This window comes from Spermophilus citellus (assembly GCF_964194105.1).
Source record: "Spermophilus citellus genome assembly, chromosome: 4".
Classification (NCBI taxonomy): domain Eukaryota; kingdom Metazoa; phylum Chordata; class Mammalia; order Rodentia; family Sciuridae; genus Spermophilus; species Spermophilus citellus.
In genome coordinates this window covers 163,389,242-163,416,479 of record NC_138185.1, presented here as the reverse complement: position 1 = coordinate 163,416,479, position 27,238 = coordinate 163,389,242, and the positions used below count along the sequence as shown (strand labels likewise).

The 27,238-nt window shown below is 39.7% G+C and overlaps 1 protein-coding gene across 1 annotated transcript in view; it reads right to left on the bottom strand.

Moving 5' to 3' along the window:
• RAD51B (RAD51 paralog B) overlaps window positions 1–27,238 on the bottom strand; it is a 581,568-nt gene that overhangs the window by 146,464 nt on the left and 407,866 nt on the right. The window contains exon 8 of the mRNA XM_081288759.1: window positions 9,758–9,854. Within this exon, the coding sequence (XP_081144885.1) occupies window positions 9,758–9,854 (97 nt within the window). The remainder of the gene's footprint in view (window positions 1–9,757; window positions 9,855–27,238) is intronic.

Below are 27,238 nucleotides of genomic sequence, written 5' to 3'. Positions count from 1 at the left end.
CTGCATCCTGCCTTTGTTGCATCAGCAAGGTTTTTCTCTCTGCCAGATACACCTTCCCACTCTTTTTTTCCTCTTAGGAACTGCTATTGATTCTTGGAGGTCTGGCCAAAGCGACTCCTTGCTGCAAAGTCTTCTTAGAGAGTCCCATCCCTAAACCAGAGATTCTGTGTGCTTGACCTGCAATCTTCCTGGCCTGTGCCATCATGGTGCCAAGTGCAATTTATGTGTTCATTAATTATTCCCCTCACCACAGGGCTCTGAACTTCTCAAAAAGCAGCACTGCTAGTTTTGCCTCTGTGTCCCTGGCACCTGGCACAGGAAATAGTAGACAGTAAGTGCATGATAGATGTCCTCATTTTGTATCATACTAAACTACTTCAATCACCTCCCTTGTGCAAATATAAGATTCCTCCTTGAAAAGCTGAGTTACCAGGCTTCTGTTCTTTCATTGCTAACGCTTTCCCCACACTGCCTATTGTCACTCATCACATATGGATAGATATTAAAAAAAAACTGCCCACATTTTGAAGGAATTTTGGAGCATAGAGATGTATGGATGACAAAAACTATGGTGGTGATTTCATGCCCTTTAGGTGAATACAGTTCTAAAGCTTAGACAATCCTCTCATAGCTACTGGTGCCTCATTCATGCATCATGAATTTATTGAGTAATTATTATTGCCAGGTACAATTCTAGGCTCTGGAGAGCCAACAGTGAACAAAAAAACAAAAGTCCTACCCTCAAGGAACCAACATTACAATGACTCTGAGACAGGATTTTCTTGCTGGTTTGCCCTAATTTGGTATCATCCAGTCACACAGCAAGCCACTTTCCTCAGGTCCAGTTTGATCCCTGAAGGGGTCAGGCATTTCCTCCCGGCTGGTGGACCTAGTCCCTGGACTCCGGCAGTTGCTTGTTCACTGACACTGTTTCTTGGGCTCCAACTCTGAAGGTTCTGATGGCTTCTTCTCTTTCTGGTCTAGAGCTCTCTTGGGGACAAGATTTCCTTAATTTGTTTTGATACTTTTCCTTCCTCATTTATCTATATATCATATTTTAAAACAAAACAGTTTTTGTCATCTTAATCCCCTGCCCACTTGGGTAGCCTCTATTGTCTGTAGCTGGAGGCGACACTGCCAGGATACATAGATTCTCTTAGCTGCTCTTCTGGGCCTATTATATGGGGGAGAAATGGTTAAAAAATCAACAGCATGACCTAAAAGACCTATTGTCTTCTATCAAACACAGGAACTTCCCCAATGCACACAACTACTGTGCGTTGCTAACACATGTGCATACACATACACTCAGACCCTCAGCTGAAGGAACAGAGTAATTTTGCTCCAGCTTATTGTAAATTCATAAAGGATGTAAATTATAGGTATGGAGTTCTCTGCTGCAGGAATTTTAGTTGTTCAAATGCCACCCTGGCTTCTCTGGCTTACCTGTCTTAAGTAGTTGATAGATAATGGCTGACTATGGGATGTAGTTTGTGCTAAAGTACCCTGTCATAGTTCCTGAATATGAGGTAATTTATACATAGTTAAGCTTAACTAGGCCTCCTGTCTCATCAGATAATAATAGTTGAGTGTAGACAGTAGATTCTGGATAAGCATATGAAACATCTTTCCTCATGTAGACAAACTCTGTAGCTATAATGGAAATGAGAATAAAGAGGAGCCAGGTGATTATCTGGGACCAGAAAAAAAATGTTTTTGAATTTTTTTCCCACAGTAAATCGGGTTGAAGGCATGGACTAATGATACATAACTAATACCAAATATTTGATCTCAAAAACCAAGAGGATACTGAGAATGGATATCATGGATGAGATTAACTGAGGTACAAAGTCTCATTTGGTAAATTTATACTAATGTCTGCTTGGCTGGAGAAAGCCATTCTATTGGATGTTATGTTGGGGTGCTTACCTCATGGGTTCTCTATTCTAAAGGAATCTGTTCTTCATACAGAAACTCTTATAAAGGGGAAATGCTCCTGTTGATGGGCCATGCTAAAAGAAGAGGGTATTCTGGCCACTTTCTTAGTTATGGCTGATTAGGTGAAAGGATGAACCAACAGACAGAATAACCAGATAAACAGGGTCAATCAGATCATAAGGACAAGTGTCAAGGTATATAGAGAGAGGAAGAGAGAGGGAGAGGGAGATGGAGGGGGGTGGAGAGAGAGAGAGAATGTGTATGTAAATATATGCACACACACACACACATATGAACACAGAACAGAATGACCAAGGTTTCAATCTTTCCAATTCCCATTTTATCTGGCTGTACAAATAGCTAAAAGAATCCCAGTTGTATCCTTAGAGAAGAGCCTAGTGATTAAATGTGTAAGTTCTGGAGCCACTCTCCCGTAGGCTGGAATCCTGGCTCTGCTACTATGTTATCTTCTAACCTCAAGGTCCTTCATATATTAAATGGCATGATGAATACAGCCCTCAGAGGGTTGTTGTGATAATGTATAATGCCAGGCACACAATACATGGTCCATAAATGTTCGATACTCTTATTAGGTCTACCTTTTTTTTTTATAAGGCCAATTATTTTTTTAAAAAATATTTTTAGTTGTTGATGGAGCTTTTTCTCTATTTATTTATATGCAATGTTAAGAATTGAACCCAGTGCCTCACACATGCTAGGTAAGCACTCTACCACTGAGCTACAACCTCAGCCCCCCATAGGTCTAACTTTTAAAAAGTAATCTTGAGAGAATTTCTATTTCTTGCCACCAGAAGAGACCTAAATCCTTCTAGTAACTCCTGTATCTCAGACCTGAGACAAAGCCTGTAGATAAGACCACTGGTGACCCAAGGAGGCATATGACTGTGGTGAGTGCTAAAGGAACTCTATCCATCTACTCCCCTTTTAGAATGTCATCTCCTTGAGATTACAGGTAGAGACACATTTGTCTCGGTATCTGTGATGCCTAACATAGATAGGGATTCAATGAATAAAGCAGGGTTTCAAAGTGAGGTCCCTAGACCAACAGTATCATCAACCCCTGAGAGTTTGTTAGAAATATAAATTCTCTGGCTTTTACCCAGATAAACTAAAAATCTGGGAGTAGGAGCCCAGAAATGTGTATATTAATAAGACCTCTGGTGATTCTGATGCATGCTAAAGTTTGAGAACAACTAGAATAATGATTCTGGTGGAAAAACACAACCACTCCATATCTTTGACGGAGGAACAGCCCTACTTTATCTGGGAAAGTCAGCTTTGGAAAGGATAGATATTAGAACCAAGGTCACAGCTCAGCTGGACCACCCTTGGGCCAGACTACCTGGCCAGATCTTGTTATGATCATCTGGAAAATCCTAATAAACATCACATATGATCATGCCAATTCTTGGCATCCCATTCTCTGGGCTTTAGCCCTATCACTTCTGTAGCTGAGGCAACTGACAAAGCTGACTTTGGCATTCTGGTTCCTTTGGTCTTCTTCTGAGACCTTAACAAGAACATGTATAGACCTGGGAAATTAGTAAATCCTAGGTGGTAAGGGGGATATATTTCCAAAACATGTGCTCAGCCTTCACATGAACCACTTCAAAGACTGTTCCCCAAAGAAACCTGTCTGGCTCTCATCTAACTTGATTGTCGTGTATCTTGTTCTTCAAATGTGTCTTCCTTCAGCAAACTAGCACCAGCAAAACAGAGCTCATGACCAAGAAGTGCTTCCTGGTGGTTGACTTTAATGTTCCCTTTCTCCTTTTGATCCCTCAGTCATGGTTATATTACCCCCTGGCCTCCCTGCTGCAAATCCTCAAGAAGTTTCACTCTTGAGATTTATAGCTTTTCAGATATTTGTAGACTGTGCCCATCTCCTCTCAACTCTAGCCTCTCCTACCCTACATAATATTTAGACTTTCTTTAGCCAAACACCACACATTTTTTGGTGCCTTTAATCTTTTTCTATAAATTAGATTTTTCATGGCATCTGATCAGTTGTTGGAAGTAATATAAGGCTAGTCAAGTGTTGTGGATTCCCTGGAATGCCAGGAAGAGTGGAGCATGGATAAACATGTGTGCCCTTGTGAATAGAAGCATGTGAAGCCTTATATGCTGACATATGTCTATGGCTTTGGAATCAAAAACTGAAAGAACAACAGGACACTTAAATACTTTTATCCAAAACTTGCTCCTAAGAGGCAACACTGTTCAAATCTAAGATTTCATGGGAAGCACTTTGACTTCTGTTCCTGCCATGGCCACCTTGCACTGCAATTGAGCAATTCAATTCTCTCCTTCATTCTTCACTTGCTTGAGGTGGATTAAGAAATTCATCATTTTAAAACATTTTAAAGTACTAGGGAAATGCTAATGCTAATAATATTGATTGCAGTCACACTGTAACACCTTATAATTTCAAAGCACTAATATAGCCAACCTGCACTATACTCCTGGGGGGTGGCTACTGAAAGCTGCTCCACCCATATCTATTTATGCATGGTCTACACAAACCAATTAACATTCAATGTGAGACTGGGCCATGAAGGGCCTTGGAGCTAACTGTGGAGAAAGTTCGTCTAACTTGACTAACCCACCCTTAGTTTGTGGTTAATGGATTACAAATTTGGGTAATGCAGAACAATAAATCACAACTAAAATAATGAAGCTGAAAGTACACACAATTTAAGCAGAAACACCAGTGTTTTTTATGGGAAATGAAAGAAACCATTGATCATAGCAACTGTCTGAGATTAGCAGGGAGCCACATTTTCAAACATCCTGCAGTAAATCCAGAGCAGATCCAGCTGGAAAGCAAGAGTGGAAATAAAACTTGGAAATTCATACCCATGCTTTGAAGTCTGCTTCTTTCACAACCATAGGTTCCCCCATTCACCCCAACCATTCTGAGCTGTTCTTGCTTGCTGAATTTATTTTAAAAGAGACACAAGCCACACACTTGCATATAATCTTTCAAATGGACTCCAGCTTTTTGCAGGGATGGTTTGTTAGGGAATTTGAATCCCAAAATACTTTCTCTTGCACATGAAATCAGTCCATCAACTCCTGACTCTAACCAGAATAGAAAGGCTCCCAGCACTAAAACTAGAAACCACTTTTGGTTCTAGTAAGCACTGCTTTTTTCTTGTGTTCTTTCCCTGACCCTTCCATGTACTTTTAGTTTTCATGTACTATAATCTGTCAAAAGCTATTAATGCAGATAGGAAGATACCAACGTGCCAGGTGCTGGGAATGCCAGGATGGTAGCCTAATAACTTCTTCCTTCCTATGAAGCCACCTAGAACTCCTGAAGTGGGCCATGTCACCACACTGAAGTAACTGTTACTCTGCTAAAGCATCAGAAGAAAATTAAATGTCTAGATTGAGTAGAGCTTCAATCTGTGCAAGATTGTAACTTGCTACAATCTTACTAACTGTGCCTGGTAAATGGAGACTCAGCTAGTTCTCAAATCCCAGGCAAATTCAGAATAGGATATGCCCTCTTAGGCCAGCTGGACTTTTAGATCTTTTCTTTACTGACCACTATAGGGAACAGAGAGAGAGATTCCTTATGACTGAGATTTGACTGTCCTTAGTATTTTCTATGATCACAAGAAAGAGCTGGCAAGGGCTAAAAAACAAAACAGTTACAGTCACTGAGCTCCATGATAACCCAATAACTCCATGATAACCATAATAACTCCATGCTGGAGTTTCTGCCAACAAAACAAAAACTGAAGAAGAAAATAGTTTGAATAACAGTGTCTGGTCTAGAACAATATAAAATATGAAACCCCACATCCTTATTTTGGCCCCATCTCGCCTGTTACATGATAAGTTGGATGAACAGAACATTCCTAGTTTTTGTCAGCTTTGACATTATAAGTTCATAAGGTGGGTCTGAAAATCAGGAGCATCCACCCATGAATGAAATTTTAACTCTGATTTATAGAGTGGGAAGAATAACCTTGTGGCTGATATTGTCCTAGTTTAAACAAATAAAATTACCAGGATCTTCACAAGTTCTAGCATTGATACTTTTGGCATATCTATAACTCCATGTACTACTGTCTATTTCTTACTCTATACATTTCTGGTCTTGTCAGTCTATCTCTTGTTCTCTCTGCCTCTCTCCAACATAAACAACCAGAAGTGTATACAAACTAGTGTGAGAAACACACTTGGGATGGGGGGACTTTGGTCAGTTTGCATTAGTCCTAGAAGTTCCATTCTTCTAAATAAATAAGAAAGTTTGTAAATAAAAGGCTACAAACTGATAAGCATACAGCATAAATGAAGAATTATTTTAACTAAATAGGGAAAATTCAATTTGCCCCTTTAATTCTTCTCAAGTCACAAGCTCTGGGGCAGGAAAAACATGGAGGAAGTCCTTTGCCTTTGAGGTCTTCTCCCTTCTGTAGCTCTCCCACCTGGGAGCTGGATAACTCAACAGTGGAATTGAACCTAAATGAAGGATATCATACCATAGACTTAAGCAGTGAATACTGGGTCTACTTAATCCAAGCAACAACCCAGTCGCAATTTTAATAAGGGTGTGGGGTGGGGGAGCAAAACAAAAACAAAGAACTTTCAACTTTACAAACACTGGGAGGGCAACAGCTGGTCAGCTGAGATTAAAGGAGCGTGAGAGAGCACCTCCCCATCTCCTGATTTCTCCTCCCCCATAGACGGCCCTGTAGCCAGCCAGGGTTCACTTTTACAGCCCTGTGCAGATGACCTTGTTCCAGCTAAGATAGGGGCTCCTTTGATCTCAGCAGGGGGATGCTCTGGTCCTGCAGCTGGCAGATATTAATAGCACAGGATCTGCTGGGGTAGAAGGATCTCTCAGTTGGACCAGGTCACTTGTATTCCCTCCTCTGCGTCAGAGCAGAAGGAACTTCATTCCCTGAATCGGCCCCTGCTGGGTACTCTCCTTAGGTCAACTCAGATCCTTTTACTGCTCTTGCAGCTTGTTCTCACCCTACAACTGTTTTCAAGGGTGTACTGCTTAAGCAGATCCTCTGCTCTGCAGCTGAAATCTATTATAGTACTCTCTAAATTAGAACTAAACCCCATCCATGGGTAGATACTCTTGATCTGCAGACTCACCTCACTATCTGATAATGTTACAGGAGGAAAAGACTTGAGCAATCATTTATTCATCCAACCTGTGGCCCAAAGTGATTTAAAAACATGCCTGAGATCAGGTCACTTAACACAAATGCTAAACGGATACAATAAATGCTTGAAAAAAACAAAGCAATTTATATTTTATATGATAGATATATGTCACATAAATACACATCTCTCTCTATATATTTGTACATATATATATATACACATATATATATGAACTTAACTAGTGCAATAGTTGAGTAGATATAAATGTTGTAAGAAATTTGTTCATTTTAATTCACTAGTAAGTAGCTTCATTATAGATCCTAGAAAAAAAATATTTCTATATCCTCTTTTCTGTTCAGCTATATAAGAACAAGAGCTAAAAACAACAACAACAAAACCCAATTGTTTCCTTTCTCCCTTGGATTTCATAAGGGCATGTTGCCTAAGGATGTGCTGGTAATTCTCCCTCTGCTAGGCATACTTCATCATCTTCTTATAGCAGTCTCACTCAAGTACAAAGCCATTTCTTTTGTCTGTTTTGCTCCTCTTCTTTTCATAAGATAAACCAGGAAGCCAAGATAAAGAAAAGTGCTATAACTGATTTTCAAATGAGGAAGCAAGACACTCTATTCAGGTCTCCTCAGAGTGGAACAAGTGTGCACAAGTGTGTGTGTGTGTGTGTGTGTGTGTGTGTAATCATAATAAATTTTAATGCTATTCTCAGGTGTTTTATGTGATTCTCATGGTTCTTTCAAAGTATTTACTATGATATTCACTGAGCATCTATTTACTGCTTTCAATATGCCTAGAACTTTGCTAGGAATTGGGACATCACACGCATACAAAACGAACATGACATAGTCTTTTTCCTTAAAAATCTGCCAGTTTGGTCAGAAAAGCATGAAAAGTTAAAGTCATTTTTCTAGGCCTTATCCTCACACAGCTGAACAAGTAGAGAGAGAAGCAGAGAAGAAGAAAGTAGTGAGACCAGCTACACAGGCAAGAAGACTCTGCAAGAGGCAGTCTTGAAGCCTTGAAGGAATGAACTTGGGAAGAGAAGAAACGAGAGAAGTGAACAAGGGAAATGCTACTCTAGATAGGGAGAGTGATCTCTGCAAAGGTGTGGAACCAGGAGTGGGAAGGGTCAGCTAAAAATCAGCACCAGAAGCACAGGAGTGCCCCATAAGGAATTGGTGGGAACTGAGGCTGAACAAGAAGGAAAGGACAGACACTAAAGGCTAAGAAGCATTAATTTCATCTAGTGGTGCTCTGGAAACTGGTCCACTCAGAAGAGAAAACATAGGAGTTTTTTGTATTTACTAACTCTTGTGGTATAAATACTTCTACCCTGATGATTACAACCCCAAATCCCTGAATAATTTTAAACTGACTTACTTATTTTGTCCATTCTCAGAAAAGACAATTCCCAGCTTTCTAAGTAGGAGAAAGACATGGTAGAAAGAAATCAGATTGGGGAAGTTTAATTTGGTAGCAGCAGAATGAAAATGGTAGAGACTAGAATTGGCAAACTCTTTTGGATTAAAAACTAATCCAATCATGAGTTTAATAAGCCAGCTGTTCACAACATAAATTATTTTAAAAAGGGAGGAAAGATATATTTGGATAGAAAAGCTAAAAAGGATGATGAAAAGTATTTGAGGGAGGAAGAAATCTGGATGATTCAGATTTTCAGCCCAGATGGCAAGAGAATGATAATGTATTACTAAAAGTAGAAAGCATTTTATAGCTTTTATAAATTTATATTTTATAAATATGCTATTAGTTTTCACCATGAAAGACATCAGCAAGAAGCAGGAATGATGTTCTTGCAGTTTCTGAGATCATAAACCAAGGCCCATCCACAGAAGACTACCTGGGCAGTCAGGAACCTTGCTAGGCCTAAAAGTTCCCTGTAGTCCATTATGAAAAATTCTCAGAAAGTGGAAAGGGAAGAAGGACCCATAAGAGCTCTGCATATCTACCCAGGCCTACAACATTGTACCTGAAATTCAACTTTGCCTAGAAGTCAGAAATGTCAAGTAAGAACATTCAATAAAACTAGAAACTACTATCTGGCTTGCTGATGTAATTCCTCTAGCTACTTAGAGCTCATTCCCATCAAATATATAGCCAGCCTGACCTTTGCTAGCAGAAAATTTTTCAGGTTTACCACTGTGGAGATTTTTTCTTAAACTTCCTGTAAAGTTTATCAGGAATCCTACATCTATGGCATAAGAAACTGCTCTATACTTTTAGCCAGGCCAAAAGTACTCAAGACAAACAAAAGGTTAAATTGCTATGGGGCCGTTAGTAAAGCGGACCTTTGAGTGTGGGTCTCAGAATCAAAATCATTTATCAGTTTGCCAGACCTCCTAAGGATCTGAGACAACCCACAGAAGAACCATCAGCCTCCAGATGGAGATGATGGATGCCTGTGAAGATGATTCACTCAAGTGAAAAAAGGAGCTCACTACAGAGGTGGGGGCAGAGACTCCAAATACAAACAATCAGATACCTAGAAATGTGGCTAAACCTAAATCGCCAGGCTTCAGCTGGCTTCACTGGCCAGCACCCATTAGCCATGTCTCCAAACTCTCAACAGGAGGCAGGGAGGCTGTGGGATGTAAGTCAGTGTCAAGTTTCAGCCTCTCCAGGACAGATACCTTACCTTCAGACAGGGACAAATCATCAGCTGGAGACACCAGGTCTGCCTGAGAAGCAAGGGCTCTGCTCAGATGGGTTGTAATTTGATTCGTCAGGATAACCTGTGAACAGACAGGGAGAAGAGAGGGGGGAAGGGAGAAGAAACAGAGAAGACCAAATTAATTATTAGAGCTATCCAAAGGCAGACTGTAGTTTAGGAGAAGACTGATAAGTACCTATGTAGGAAACCCCCAGCTCTAACCTTCACCAACTTTATCTTCAGGCAGGGCCTACAGGTCATTCAAAACCCAGAAATCTGAGAAAAAGAGGGTTACTTTTTTTCAGAGCTTAAATGGCTAATTAATTATTTCTAAATGATGAAAAAATTGGGACCAAGAAGTGTTATGTTAGCTAAAAAAAAAAAAAAAAAAAAAAAAAACCAGAAGAATAACCAGAATTAAGATGTACATGCACACATTTTATCAACATTTAATTAAAAAAATTATGTCCACAACCTAATATATTGTTGGTGCCAAATAAAAATAATTAAAAATCTCGATGCCTGTGGTTTCTTCCTTGTTATCTCAAAAGTCAACGTTTTAGTTCCAAATTTGTGAAACAGGAATAAGACTCAATTCTAGAGGAATAATTGTCCTCTTTTAAATTAGTTGAATCGTAATGAAAGAAGTCCAAAGTCTCACTATGCAATTTAAAAAAAGTTAACATGATCCTACAAAATAAAGTCATAACATTTACAATTCTTGGAAAGGATTCTGAAACTACCTAACTACATGGTCCATTGCCACACAGTATTTTTATATTCAGTACAGTCAAGAAACTTTCTTTCCAAAACAAACAAACAAACAATCAATCAAAATCCAACTTTCTTTCCTTAAAAATCCCCCCTTATAAAATCTACATCATTGTTTAGAAATTTAAAGGAAGAATAAAATGCACATTCTTTCCTAGAAAATAGTAACCTGCTGAATGCCACAATCATTTGAAAAGGATTGGGGATTCCCATCATCAGTAGAACTGTGAACATCTTGGTCATTTGGAGGAAATGTCTCCCCTGACAAGGTCATTTGGCATCTAGTGCACAATTCTGGAATATGTATCCAGTCAGATTGTCTTGGTCTATCCTGGGGATCAGCTATGGTTTTGTGGCCACCCTGATGAGAACAGAAATGGAAATCATCCCAGTCTTTATTATCCAGCTTTTCTGCCACACCTCTGTCACTGTGAGTTTACCCGTGACACACTATACATTCTATACCAATGGCAGTTTAACTGAGGGTTGAGAAAAGAACAAGATGGCAAGGTAAGGTTAAGAAATGTCTATTAGCAGAGACAAACTCTGAGATCTTCATGTGTCAAGGAGACTCATGAGTCTCCAGTTATTCTGCAGAGCTGATCAGGTACTATGGGATTCCACTTAGTGTTTGCTCATCTCACCTTTTGTATTCTTTTGGACAGCTATCTTTCATCTAAACTGGTAAGAATCACAGAAGAAATATGTCTTCAGTTAAGATGCCTGGAAATGTTCAAACAGCCTGATCTTTTAAAAACAACTATTCATATTCAAGAGGATGAATAAGGAATTGTGTTCATCTCTCTTTATAACAAGGGTATGGGCTTTGGAATTCAACAAAAATGGGTTCAAATTCTGACTCCGATACTGAGGACCTTGGGAAAGTTATAAAACCTGTGAGTTCCTCCATTTGAGCAGATAAAATAATATAAATCTTATAGAACTGTTATGAGAAGAGAGATAATCAACATAAGGTGCTTGACACAGTGTCTTAGTAAATTTCAAATAAATAGAAACTCTTGTTATTTACTGCAAAATGATGACATCTGGTCTAATAAATTAGTACATGCCACATGCTTCAGATAACTGGATCTAGCAATAGAACACTAAATCACAATTTCCTACATCAGGAAATAATTTGGTACCTGATCATTTTTACCATTTTTTTTTCAGTGCCGGAGATTGAACACAGCACCTCACACATGCTAAGCAAACACTCCACCACTGAGCTACATCCCAGCCCTCATTTCTACCAGTTTTGGTCCTTCTAAGCATTTATTTATTTATTTACTCATTTAGTACCAGGGATAAAACCCATGTTGCTTAACCACTGAGCAACATCTCCAGTCCTTTTTTTATGTTTTATTTTGAGACAGGGTCTTGCTAAGTCCTTAGGGCCTCCCTAAGTTGCTGAGGTTGGTTTTGAACTTGTAATCCTCCTATCTCAGCCTCCTAGAATTATAGGTGTACACCACCACAGATGGCTCTAAGTTTTATTTAATTGCAAAGAATCTGTGTAAAAACCACAGCAGGAGGACTAGGGTTGTATCTCAGTGGTAGAGCACTTGCCTAGCATATGTGAGGCATTGCATATAAACAAACAAACAAACAAATAAATAAATAATATAAAGGTCCAAGGACAATTAAAAATATTTTTTAAAAACCCACAGTAGGAAAAAAAAAAGTAATTAATTAAAGCAAGACCAGTAAGATTCTGGCACTGCTCTGAAAATACTATGTGCTTTATTTACCAAGAAACAAAATAATGTATCTGTCTGTTCTAATTTAAAAGAGAGAGAGAGAGAGAGAGAGAGAGAGAGAGAGAGAGAGAGAGAAACTTCTGAGATGTTCTAAATATGTAAGCTTTAATTTTATGGGATTCTTCTCAATGATGGCTTGATAAGAATGACTAGGAACTCCAGTGATATGGTAAGAAAAGCAATTACTGAGTATGGTACTTACTATGCAAAGTAAAGCATGTTATCATACACATGGAGGACATTAAGAGGTAAAAGTACTTCATGTCTTCCATAGAAATTTATAAATTAAGTGATAAGGCATTGATCAGAATATTTAGATCACTTTTTCGCAATTTTGGTCCTATAATGGAAACTTATACTAAGATGATGGTTTTGTGGTATAGAACTAATGACATGATGCCCTGTGGAACCTAAAACAAACTATAGCTGATTTCAAAAATACCCACTGGGCTGGGGGATGGGGAAAGCTCAGTGACAGAGCACTTGCCTAGCATGAATCAAGGCCCTGGGTTTATCCCTAGCACCTTTGAACATGCAAGAAAGAAAACTTCTCTCATTTCCACTTGCAATGGAAGAATAGAAGAAAACATTTTTACTCTCACGTGGCAAAAAAAAAAAAAAAAAATCTGCTTAAGAGCTAATAAGTGGTTCTGTTAATCATCTTCTCCCTTTTTATTATGAGTCTTAAAGCCAAATCACTGAAGGAATATATGGCATCAGACCTCAGGGGTTTGCTAATCACATCATCTTACTGAATTGTGGTTTTCTGAATCTGTGTTCAGCAAAATGATAGAATGGAAACATTTCCAAAAGCATTGATTACAAATAATCACAACTTGGGCAGAAGCCTACAGATGTGTTTTCCTCTGAGGCATTCTAGAGACATGAAAACTATGCTCTTAAAATAACTTATAAAATAAGATTACAAGTTATAAACAGAGTCTCAGCACTATCTGGTTTCTGAAAATGAGTTCTGACACCTCAGAGGGGCTTTCCTATGCTTTGTTCCATTGGAAAGATCAGGGCTTCTGTTGCTAAACTTGTGCAAAAGCAGTTTGCAGTGGCTGGGACAAGGGCTTTGAAATCAGACAGACCTGTGTGGAGATGCTGGACTCTACCGCTTCCTAACTGAGTGACACCGGGTAAGTTTCATGACCTCTGAGGGTGTGATAACACTTAACTCACAGAGTTTCGAGGATTAAACTGGATAATGTGTTTACAGTCCTTGGCATAGTGGGTGGCTTTTGTCATCCCCATTGTTGTCATTAGTTATCCTTTGCTGATCTGTGTCTTGGTTGTTCAGAAGCCTGATTCTCAACATTATATGGTACCTCATTAAAATGTACTACTTTTATGTTTTTATTATCAGTAAAAAAAAAAAGCTTAAGAATAAAAATCTTTGTACAACATATAGCTCACAGTTGACAAAGAACAAATATTTGCTGCTTATATCCTCAAAAGCAACAAAACTTTGAGAGTGCATCTGCTTTTCCCCGAAAAGAATGGCTAATTAAAAACATAACATAACCTCATTACCATCAACTGTAAACCCAAAGACAGAGTAGAATAGATGGACAAAGGGAACGATATACTGTATAATCTGAAACTAGGATTATACAGTATATCTGTATAATAGGAGACAGAATCTAGCTTAAAGTTTACTCACCAGGAAGAATACCAGCCACTTTACTGGGGAGAATAAGAAGGCTTATAAATTGTATAGATTAACTACTGTTTCAACTCAGCTTTTAATGGAGAGACAACTTATTCCCAAGTCTTCCTCACACTGCCTTCTCAGGTGTCAGATGCTTAATGAAATACATTTGTATATGAAATGGCCTTTCATATAAGGACATATAGACCTCGAGTCCCTCCCAAGGCAAAATGGGAGAAGATTTCTGCCTTCAAAGAGCACGTCCCTGGGTTCCACATTTCCCTTGGCATTTCCTACCTTCTCTAAATGCATCTTATTCAGGCCTTCTGTGTGCTGTTGTACAATGCTTATTCCTCAATTTAAGGAAACAGTTAAAATCTCTTTTTAAAAAATGCAATTCAGGGCACAGATTCATAAACAACCCAATAGGTCTTGGAAGAACTTGTAAGGTAGAGAAAACAGATGGAAAGACAAGAACCAGTTAAAGCTGAAGTAAACTGATAAGGCAGGTTGCTGGGAAATCAAGGTGGTTTTGGTCAGAAGGCAGAGGGTCCTGAGCATGAAAAACCAACTAATACACAAACAAACAAAAAATGAGAGTCATTTTCACCAGGTATTAAAAAGGCAGCTTTAAGACAACAAAACTTTGAGTAGAATGAGCTGGTCATCAGCCCTAAGAGTCAGGACTGGACAATTCAGGCTGACTCTCCACTAGTACATGTGTCTGGTACAGACTGTCTGCCTTCAGTTGACCCATCTTTCTTCAGTTATGCTGTAAAAAGACTATATCTAGGTGATACCCACATAGTGCTTGAGCTTACTGCTTACTGCCCAGAATACATTTGGCCTTAATAGGCCACTGTATGCATCTAGTCTGATCCACCCTACATTGAAGGGGTGATGGGGATTCCATGAGTAGCCATTTAGTATGTTGGACAGAAGAGAAAATTAGACTGCCTTGGAAAGAACAGAGTGAGGAATTGCCAAGCCTAAAGCATAGCCTTTGATGGAAGAAGTTCCTTTTACTTGACTTTAAGGTTACAGAGAAGAGGGAGTTTATGGTTGGTCAGGCATAGAACAGATTGGAATGTGATATCTGGTCCTGTTTGGTCAGCAGAAATATTCATGGTCATTGGAACAATAACTAAATATTTACAAGTCAGATTCTTTTAAGGAACCGTGAATATGACAAACACCATCGTTTAGCTTTCTGGGGGACAGATCACCTTCACTGATTCGAACTAGTCACCTGCCTGAAATCAATAGCTCAGATAAGAAAAGGGGCTGCAGGCCTCCTGCTTACTCTCCTTCCTAAGGGTGGGGAGAGAAGAGTTCTCAGTATAGACCCACTAATAGGTACCTTCTCTAGACCTTGAGGTCTTTGCCTAGAGAATTCAATCTATAAAATTATGAACCTATGTCCAAAATACACTACAAGATTGTCAAAAATGTTAAGTCATAATAAGCCCAACTTTGGGTGCTAAGAAACAACCATAAGCCAAGTAGGTAAATAGCTTCCACTCCTATGAAGTTCAGGTATGAAATGAGTCTACAGAAATTCTCTCAAACTTTCTGGTGGTCTTCAATGGCCTCAGTACATGTAGTTTGTCATTTCTGAGGTCACAGGAAGCTTGGAAACAAAAGCTCTTTGTGAAACTCATGTCTTTGCAACCGAATTCAAGGGGCTGGCTGGTGAGTAGAACCATGGGGCAACCTGAGACAGCTCAGGGGCATTTCTGTGCCCATAAGAACATCTACTTCCTCCTCCTGCCTACTCCCTGCCCTCTCCCCCCCCCAAAAAAAAAAGGCCACAATCTAACATAATAGAGAACTTTAAAAAATCACTTTAACTGGGCCAGCAGGGCTATGTGCAATGATTATCTTGAAACTTCTACTCCCTGGTAAACTGGCAGCCCACTGGATAAGCAGGTCAGGTTATCCAGAAAGAGCAACGAGAAGAGAATGTGGGTGCTGACTCTACTCACCATCTGACTGGGGCTCAGCCTAGTGCTTTCAAAATGATGAGGTACTGCCTTTTATCAATTCCGAAGGCACATTTAATCTCTTTCTTTTAATACTAAAAATGCTATATGGGTTTCAGGCACTGTTCTAAAAATATTACTTTTGGTTTCTAAAATGATGCTAATTGTCAGATACAACAGTGACCTAGCTTCTCTATCTAAACAGCAGGCTTGGGTAAGTCAGAAATTCTGAGTTTTAATCCTGGCTCAGTTATGGGTTGCTGAATGCTTTGCTTTTAAGGAGACAGAGGCCGGAACTTTCCTGTGAGAAACTGTTCGGGTTCACTGAATCCTTTCATCGCCGAGGCTTGAGAGAAAGACTCTGGAGTGGTTTTCACCGTGCTCTCCTCTTGCTTTCCAACCATGACGGTGTCCACCCCAACCTGTCTGCTACTGGAGAGCCACAGTGAGGGGGATTGGAGGGAGTGAAGAAGGAAAGCAGGTTGGGTGAGAGGCCAAGGGGAAGAGAAGAAAAGGCCCCCCAAGAAGGCCTGAGGGCTACACTCCCAGACTCAGCCCCTCCCAGGCCCACTCCCTTCCTGCCCACTTGAGCTCTGGAAAAAGACATTCAGTATTTGTTGTGAGGAAAAGTCAGACCAAATATTCTGGAATTCGAGCAAGATAAAAACAAATCTGGTTTTACTATTCTCTGGCTTAGTTTTGCTGAGCTCTGGAAAATTATGAGTTATTTCATGATGAAAATAAATTTTTTTTTTCGTTTCTGATTACAGAATATCGTTGTCAGTTTTAGAATAAAGAACTGATAAGGTTTAAGTATTCCAGCCTGCTATTTCCATTTTGAGTGACTGCACAATTGTTTTCTGGGAAAATCTAAAAGGCTGTGGAGATTTTCCTTTTGAAATATTTGTAATAAAAAGAACAAACTTCAATTTGGCTTTAGGAAAACACAGGTATGGGTGTTGGGCAGCCTATCTTTTATTTCTGGTTCTGACAGTAACCTGCTGTGCAGTTCTGTTCAGTCTGAAGGAGATGAAAAGGAAATTAATGTATTAATTGTTAATATAACAGGCTACAAAAAAAAGTTTCCTATGTTTCACTCACATTAGTACTAGTGTTGTACTCAAAATTCCACCATTGTTATTGACTCTCACCATCTCCAGCCTTAAGAAAACCATCCTACCCAGAACGGACTGGCAGCGGCTGAGGCAAAGAGGAGGGGAAAAGGGTAAGGAAGACACCCTAACATAATATGTGTTTATGGTGAGAATTTTTTCAATCTGAATAAAATTCATGCCTCTCCTTGTTAATGGAGGAGAAACCTCTTCTGAGTTATCACTCTGACAGCCACAGGTAAAGCTAGAGAGGTGCACTGCCTAGGAGAGTCTCTGAAGAATAGGCTGGCTTGGTTTGAGGCAATGTAGCTGGAGGAAGGGAAAAGGATCAGAGTTCTACACACACACTCACCCAGTCACAAAGGGACTAGTAACAGTACTCCTTCCACTCCATGGCAGCCACCTCTCCTGACCACTGATTTCCCAGGGAATGCACTAAAGTAGGGCTGTTTCTGCCATATGGTCAACATGAACGCATCGCTAGGGCAAGTAACTGTGCAGCACAATAGGGAGGCTTTCTCTTTGGCCTACTTCCCCTGGGTGTGCATTCAAGGGGGAAACCCGGGCCAACGGCTGTGGTATAGTAGCCACTGGCATGGAGGGTTCTGGTTCCACTGTTGGTGTGCTGTTTCCCTGGCCACAGTGGGCTGAAGCTAGCACGTGTTGGTTCTGAGACTCAGAGGGGCCGACAGTTGGGAGGAGGCCACAAGCAGTGAGCTATTTCCGCTGTCAGCCCAACCCTGTGGCCGCATCGCTTCAGTGGTCTTGGGCCCGCTGCAGGAAATAACACACACAGTTGGTGAACTGCGACGGGGCAGCTACAGTGGCTTCCAATGGAGCATTTGCCAACTGTGTGCAATTTTGCAGTTAGCATGGGGCCAAGACAGCCTTTGGCCAGCCAGGGCATGAAAAAGAACAAGACACTGTCAGATGACTCTGAGGTTCACACGGACGTGGAAGAAACTTTCCTACCAGCTGCATTGTGCATTTTTTGTGGCCAGCTTGCTTTTGCCCGAAGTTTGTTTGGTTGTCTTCACCCACTCCCTCACCCCTGCCCACTGAGCCCTACAGAAAGGTAGGGGAGGTGAATTTCCAACAGCCCCCTGAGTTTCTGCTGACCTTTTTAGGTTTTTTTTTTTTTTTTTTTTTAACTTGGTGGTGCTTTCTATTCACGTGTATGCCTGGGCTCTGGGGATTCCCCTCCCTTTGATTTGTAAGAAGGATTAGAAAGACACTGCTTTGTGATCAGGTCATCATAGACGACTGGTATTAACCAATTTCCCCTTCTTAGACTCATTTGAGACCCAGAAAATAGTTCTGTTGAGTCACTTGCTCACTGGGGGTCTGGAAATACAGCTTTTGGGGGAGTCCACATTGATAAACACCAGCTCTGATCTCCACCAGTCCCAGCTACACTTACAGTGGCTTATAACAGACAGGAGCCAGAGCTCAGAGGAGCCTCTGGTCTCACATAGCCTCTAAGAAAACTCCTGTGGGGGGTGAGCCCATATTAGTCTGCCTCTTTGTATCTCTATGCCACCAGCATGAATGGCATCCTGGCCACCAAGGGCTCTCCAAGCTTACTGACTGGACAGGTACAATCAGTTCTATCTCTAGAGTGACTTTGAGGCATAAAGTAGGAACAAAGGTCATTCAGTACCTGTTCAAAAGGAGGCCAAAAGGTCTGCCTAGGAACAAATTCCCAAGTCAGCAGCCTCAACAGATATACTCTTAGGCAAAAATTATTTATTTGATGTCCTCAAGAAAGGAATGTTGTATAAGTGCTATGGGGGGGGGAGTTGAAATAATGCTGTGTCCATATTTAAATAAATGACATCAATACAAACAATAATAACTTACAATGAAACAGAGTCAACATAGAAGAGACACAATAGGTCCAGAACAAATACATTAAATGGCCAAATATTTACCTGGTGAGTAGGGGCAGACTTCCTTTCACAGTGAGGTCCTTGCAATGGATGGAGATCTTCCATCATGGTCAACAACAGGCCAACTACAAATCACATGCTACAGGCCCATTAAAATGGATGTCCTGACCATGGGTACAACTCACTTGAGCCTCAATGCCAGGTGACAAATACAATTTTAGTCTCTGATACCCATTCCAGTGGCTTGGACATGGCCACTTGGAGCACTGCCCAAGAGGAAATGTGAGGCTGTGTGAGGTCTCAGAGTTGCTAGAGGGAATGGTGAAGCACATATAGTACATACATATTCACTAGGTGCTATCCTGAACTTTTCTCTCCCTCCTTTTCAGGTGACTATTTGTTACTCTCATCTGACATCATTAACAGGAATAATGACATCATGGTACTTTATATTTAAAGAGTTTGTTCACAGAAGGGTCTTAGCTGTCCTCACTAGCAGGTAAGGGAAACTGGGAGCTAACTGAAGCAGCAGTTGTGTTACGAGTTCTAGGTTCCCATCTCAGATCCATCACCTAATAGCTACAGGACACCTATTCTACACCTGCTCAGGTAGAGTACTTAATCTCTCCATGCCTCAGTTTCAACTGTCCATTTAAGATAGCAAACATGCCCATTGTGAGGGGGAATGAGTTGGCACATAAAGTAATTAAGACAGTGTCTGATGCCTAGTAGGTACCTAACAAGTATTACCTTTCTTCTGACATTCTCACTCTAACTGCTGTATTTTTCATGGTTCACTTCCTGTGATTCTCATCCCCATCCCAAATGTTCCAGTCTGGACTATCCCCCCTCCCTCTTAAGTTTCCATCTTTCAGGAGTCAGTTCAAATTCCACCCCATCATGGAATTTTCCTAGCCCCAACAAATCTTTCATTTCCTAATATCAAGTAATCTACTTCAAGTATTTTTCTCTGATTATGTGATGTGCATTATTCTTCGCTCTCTACCTACAGTGTAAACATCATGAGATTTTATGTATTTCTGAAACCCTGACCCCATTCTAGAGGAGAAAAAGGAAGAGAAATCAGCATTGATTGAGCACTTCCTATGAATCAGACCCTGTACCAAGTGCTTCACACATGTCATCCGCATAACTCAGTAAGATAAACATTACTACCCTAGTTTTAAAGATAAGGAGACAGGTTCAAAGAAGTTGAGCAGTTTTCTGAGATCAAACAGTAAGCATGTGGGACAGCTAGATTCAGACCAGGTCTGTCTTTCTAGTCTATACTGATTCTACCTCATAAAAGGTTCTCAACATCAAAATTCATGGCCTTGACTTGGGAGGATGAGATAGGAGGATCGCGAGTTCAAAGCCACCCTCAGCAAAAGTAAGGTGCTAACCAACTCAGTGAGACCCTGTCTCTAAAGAAAATGCAAAATAGGGCTAGGGATATGGCTAGTGATCGAGTGCCCCAGAGTTCAATCCCCAAATTCATGGCCTCATGTATATTTTTGATTAATATCCTCAGAGTAAAGCATTTGCTCATATTAAATTTACCAAGACCCATGTTGTTTAATGCAAAATGACATTTAATGGGAAAATGTAAAAAATGTTTAAGAATAAAACAAATTTTCAGTACCAAGAAGAAACCAGTCAACTGCTTTGTGGAATGTACTGTGAATTCTGGTTGGTAGAGATGGAAACATTTGAGTTCGCAGGCTGGGGAGGAACCATGCTCTGGTAGATATGGCAAAGGAAAGGACACAGATTCCTGGATTCTATTCCTGGCTTGGCCACTAACCACTCTGCTAATATTTTCACTTCTGCTAAAATGTGATGATGAGAGTTTCCAAAGAAAAGTTGCCATATAAGAATAGGCAGTTAGCTGGTTAAATGTGGTAGAGCCACAAACAATGCTGGGATCTGTAATAGGAGTTCACAGTTGGGAAAAATTACATTTGGGCATTTGTCTTTCTAGCTTTGCTTCAACCTATAGAGAGCAGCACTGAATATGGAACAATCTTTAAGTATAAATAGTAATAGTATGTATGTTTTTAAGGAACTTTCGTTAATTTAGGATCCACTTGAACCATTTCTACTTGAAATGACATTTGTATTTTTCAGACTGGTTACTATGCACAATGGCAGTGCTAAATAAGAAAAAAAATTGATTGATTCTTAGCATGTTTGAAAATCAACACATGAAGTATGCCTCTCTCTGATCCTGTGGAGTATCTCATCCTTAAGATAAAGACATAGCTGGGACTGAGCAGGTAGGAAGAGACGTTTGTCATTGGTCTTTGAAGTCACCTAGCCAGGCCTGAAAGAACTGGTGATAGTGGAAGGTTATGACTGCTTCTGTAATCCTTTAAGGTACACATGATCCTCTTGAAAAAAAAAGGGACCAGAACCTGTAGGTAGTGACTGTCCATTTGTACGCAGCTAAAGTCCTATGGAACCCAGAATCCTGGAACTGTGAGCAAGTCTTGTGGACTTCCTGTTTCCATCAAGGTCTAGAAAGGGATCACTGCTGAGAACAGATGCCCTGCTGCTTTGAAACAGGGAGGATAGGCAAACTCTTTTCTGTCTGGTTATTGACAACACAGTTTTCCTGCTCATGGACTCCTCCTGCCCTCCCTAGGACCACAATGAAATAACTAAATCTGGCTGTTGCTCCAGTGAATCCAGTCAAATAAATAAGTCAATTCTCTTTTAAGTTTGTGGTCTTAACTTCTTGTTGGTTTATTGTAAAATTAGAGGGCACATAGAGTAGAACCATCAATCAGTAACCAGCAGAGGAATAAGCTCTTTGTGGAATGTACTGAGAGGCAGGAAAGAAGAAGAAAAAATGAAAAGAAACCTCATGAAATGGTCATTTGTTAGAAGAACACAGAGGGGGAAAAATCGCCATTTTGCATGCAGTATTATTTCGGAAAAGTCTTATTAAAGGTTTCCTATCTCCCCAGGAGAGCAAGCACAGGAATGCAAACAAAAATCCCTCAAATGATTTGCCATTTATTAGTGCTGGTTTCTTGTGGGTTTTGCTGTATTCCATAGACACAGGCAAAGATCAGGGGCTTCGGGCTGGAACAGTGACTCAGCAGGCCAGAGCCCAGGGTTAGAAAAGGAGAAGCCATTATTGATTACTACAAAACAAACAAACAATACTGGCTTCTGTAGCACTCTACCCCAACCTGACATTCCCTTAGCACCCCTTCATTCAGAGTTAAAGCATCCACTGCCATGCCTTACTTAGAATTTCTGATAAATGTTACTTGATGAGGATGAATGAAGAGGCTATGGGAAGAAAACTAACATTCATTGAGCACCTTCAGGTACGGCGGGGGGGGGTGGGGGAGCGTGTATGTAGCTCAGTGGCATAGTGCTTGCCTGGCTTGTGTGAGACCCTAGGTTCAAGCCTCAAAACGGCAAAGAGTAAATAAATAAACTGGGCATGGTGGTACACATCTGTAATCCCAGTGACTTGGGAGGCTGAGGCAGGAGGATCTCAAGTTTGAGACCAGCCTCAGCAACTTAGATCCTGTTTCAAAATAATAAATTAAAAGGGATGGGAATGTAGCTCAGTGGTAAAGTGCCCCTTGGTTCAAAAAAAGAACAAACAAAAACCTCATTACAACCCTTCGAGGTAGGTAACATTATTCCCCACTTTAGGGATAAAAATCATGTTGCAAGCAGCAACATCATGTGACAACCAAATCATTTCTTTCAACTACATATCCCATGTTCAAGCATGGCACCAAAAATAAACTATTGTGACAATATAAATTCCTCTGAAAGAAATGAAACAGAGAGGGCATGGGGGTAGAAATGATGGTGGAATGTGATGATCATTATTATCCAAAGTACAGGTATGAAGACACGAATTGGAGTGAATATACTTTGTATACAACCAGAGATATAAAAAATCGTGCTCTATATGTGTAATAAGAATTGTAATGCATTCCACTGTCATATATAAATAAAAATAAAAACAAGAAAAGAAATAGGTAGTTTTGGAAATTGCATAATAGTAGTCACTCACCCTATGTCTACTGTGCATATTTTTTTTTCTCCAGATAAGTTTCTTCTCCAGAACAACTACTATTCTTGCCTATTTCATAGGAGGAAAAATCAAGGTGCTGAGTAGGGAAATGTTCACATGGGAAGCAGAAGAGCCATTAGGACACATGTGGTTCTGACTCTTACCTGTAAGTTGTAGAATAATTTGGTCATAGGGAAAATTCTTTGTTGCTTTAGAATACTAAAGGTGCTATATTTAAATATATAATACACATGTGAGTGAATATTAAATCTCATCTGAATCTCCTTATTGACAATGATATGGTAAATATTACATCTTTTCCCACATCGGAGAGAAAAAGTGATTTTCCTGAAGTTTACAGCATATAAATGAACCAAGACCCATATCCAATGCCATATCCTATGATATTTATACTCCTTGATCTGGAAGAAAAACATACTTTCCAGAAACAAATGACTGATGGTAAAGGAAAAACTGCTGTGAGAACACTGGTCTCATGTCTTTCTGAAATGAGGGTGAGCTATGTGATATCTAGTGAAACCACATCTTGGCTTCCCTCTTCTCTCTACACAGGTTTTAACTATCAATGCCATTAGAACATACACTCTCACCGAGGGTGGTCCTCTGTTGATAATTCGAGGGTCATTGGTTAAGGTTTATTAGAAGTGGTCTCCTTCATTAACTCAGCCAAGGAGTTCCTGAGGGAGAAGGGTAGAAGCAAGAAGCGAGGGAAAGCCATATTTGGTACTAGGCAAGTTCAGAACAAGACTATAAGGAGGTTAACAAGTAAAGTTTATATTTAGGGTTTCCCTTCCTAAATCCCCATTATAGTCTTTCTGTCCAGAGTACCCCATGGGCTTTATGTGCCCATCCATTCCATTGCAGGTGAAGTGGAACCCCTGCCAGACTTCCCTTCCCAACCAGCACTACCTGGAAGAGCTCTAAGAGCCCAAGACTTCTTCTATGTATCATCCACCACTATTCAGATTCTACATAGTCTTTTTCTACATAGTCCCTTCCTTGTTCCTGATGAACTAAGTCCTAAATAAGTTTTGCAGGAGTCTTTTTTTTTTTTTTTTCACCAGAGAGGCCCCTACTGACATACAATATCTCTAAAGCAGTGACTCTGAAGAGGGGAATGTTGGTGAATCCAGTTCTTCTTTCTCTGGGCTCATATTAATTCTCCTACCTATTCTTTTCTTCCCTCTCCTGAAATAGGTTTGGATTTACATCTGACTGACAGATTGGCCTATAGATATTCAAAGAATAGTCGAAATATAAGCTGAATATAAGATAAAAACAAAATTACAAGTAATTTATTTAAGTATTAAATTTAAAAATATTAGTAAAACATTTATTAAATACTAATTATTGTTAAAACAAAGCAAAGTAATATTTTTCTGTTAAAAAGGAAAAGTAACATTACTATGTAAATGAACTATAATGAAAGGGAGCAAATTATCCTTGCAATAGGAGAGGTGAAAAGAGCTACAGGAACCTGTGTATTCAAAGAAGTATCATTCAACCTAGGCTTTCATTAAGAGAGGAAAATTTACACATGTGGAGTTATATTTCAAGTGGCAGAAAAAGCTCAATATTATACAAATTTGGATCTGTGGCGTATTTCAGAGGAGGTCCCTGAACTCTGGGAATACTGGAAGTATAGTGGCCAATCACAGGCATTTATAGGAATTCATCTGACTCTAAAAGGAGCTCTTTGAAAAGCAGGCTATCAGCTGAGAGACTTCCCCTCTTCACCAGACTCTCATATCCCTGAGTACCAACCTTACTGAAAAGACAAGATGCCTTCAGAGTCTCCTCCTGCCACTGATCTAATTCTTATGGGACAGGTTCTTGCAGTTAAAAGAGAGAGAAAGAGAGAGGGAGGGAGGGATAGAAAAACAAGAAACTTCAGCTGAGAGATTTAAGGGTGTTGTGTGTGCGCACATGTGCACACACAGACACAGAAAGCTAGGTTTCAAACTGTATTTAGAAGCTAAATTCTGCTAAAACACATCAAAGGGTATCAAGCCCCATCACAGAAGAAAGGAAAAGCCCTAATTCAGATGCAATACAGTTTAGGAAAAATCATTATGAAAGACTTCTTAGAAAACTAGGGGAGTTAAAAACTAAAACAAAAAAACAACCAAAATGTCCTCAAACGACCATGTATGTCATCAGGGACCATTCTGGTACCTCCCTCCAATTTCCTCACAGGCAGAAGCAACCCTATCAGGCCAGAATTTCCCTGCCCTGGAGAAAGTAGACACCATAAGAAAAGCAGGGGCAGGAACTGTTGTCTATCAGTTTAAGAATTATATTGTCATTAGATTTGTGAAACAATATAAATTATTTATTTTGATGAAAAATAAAATTTACATTAAAATTTTAAAATAATACATATATCAGAATGATGTGGGGAAGATGTTTGTTATCCAAAAAAAAAAAAAAAAAAAAACAAAACAAAAGAAAAAAAATTAAATACAAAGGACAGAGACGCAAAGATGGCATTGCTTTCACACCTGAGAAGTCCAGTTAGAGGGGCTGGTTTTCAGCAATGCTGAAGGGTCTTGCTGAGACTCACACAACAAATAAGGACCAGAAATAAGAAGAGTCATTGCTCATCTTTTTCAAGTTTACAAAAGGAGTGAAAGCCAATGAACTCTGGAGACATTATAATCTCTTCAAATCATAGCTGCTGTAGTCAATCCCATTAGCTTCAAACCGGCTGACTAAATATCCAGATTATATAAATCCAACTCATGTTCACCTGGTAGAGAGGAGCCTCTGCAGCAATGGAATCCAAAAATTCAAAAACAATTTATAAAAGCATAACAGAAGATAAAGAAAGGACCATGACATATAGAAACTTTCCAATGTCCCATTTTCAAGCTGAAATAAATGTCTCACAAAGATAATCTCAGATATTTGTCTTTTTCCCATAGGAGAAGGGAAAATGAAAAGAAAGTGACAAATTTAGGAGATTCTAAGAGTTCTGTTGTTTTTCAAATTTATTGAGTAATTACTGTTCCCGAAATTGAAACTAAACAACTTGCAACATCATATAGTCATCCTTAATCCTTTACTGTGAGTTGGACAGTCTGCTAAGAACTGAACCAAGATTACGTCCTTTAGTCCTGACCACTGTCCTGTGAGGCAGGACTTAGTATTACATTCATTTTACAAGTGAAAAGGGTGAGCTCAGAGAATTTATAAAAGTTATACAAGTAATGAAGAGAGCCAGAACTTGAAGCTAATGTCCAGAACCCAGACCTATTGAAATACAAAGCCTTGCCTCTTTATCACCATATGGTTTTGACTCTATATCTTTTCTGATCTTCACAACATACCCTCAAAGTCAGTACCATAATTCTCATTTTATAGATAAGAAAATTGAGTCTCAGAGAAGTCAAATTGCTTTCTGTAGACACACTGATCAGTGGCAAAGCTGGGATTCAAATCCAGAATCATTTTACTCCAAAGCGCAAGCTCTTCACCACAACATTATATGACCTCTCTTTTTGATAAGCCATCAGTTGGTTCATTCAGTAAACATTTACCAAAGGCTACTATGCACCAGGTATCAATCTAGGCACCTAGGGTACAAGATGAATAAAATAGGAAAAAAAATCCCTATGGGGAGTATATATTCAAGCAGTGGGAGGTGACAATAAACACAATAATGATAAATGACACAGTATGCTGAAAAGGAATAAATGCTATGGGAAACTAATGAGAGTAAGCAGTGTTTAGCATGAGGCACGGGAACATGTTGAAATCTTAAGCAACTGGGCACAAGAAGCTTGGTGAAAAGGAGAAATATGAATATAGGCTTGACAGAGCTGAAGGTGGCAGGCATGTACATATCCAGTCAGTTTGTATCTCCTCACCAGAAATCTTTGTAAAGAAATCCTCTAATCCTTTATGTGGAAACACCATACAAGCAAAAACAGTTAAAAAGCTAAGGTCATTGGCTTTGGCTTCTAATTTGCTAAAAATAGACACTGCAGGGAGACAAGAAAATATGCGTACAATTCATCTGCCATTACAAATGGGAATGGCAAGGCTGATGGCTGTGCCTAGGAAGGGCAAATGGAGAGCTAAATATTTTACCTATTAAGAATTTTCTTCCAAAGTCAGCAGCCTTCTCCAGGCAATCTGGGTGATGTCTTCATCAAGCTCTCAGCCTACACGTTAACATTACAAAACTATTCCCATAAAACTGCACTCTATAACAGCCAAAGACTGGCTGA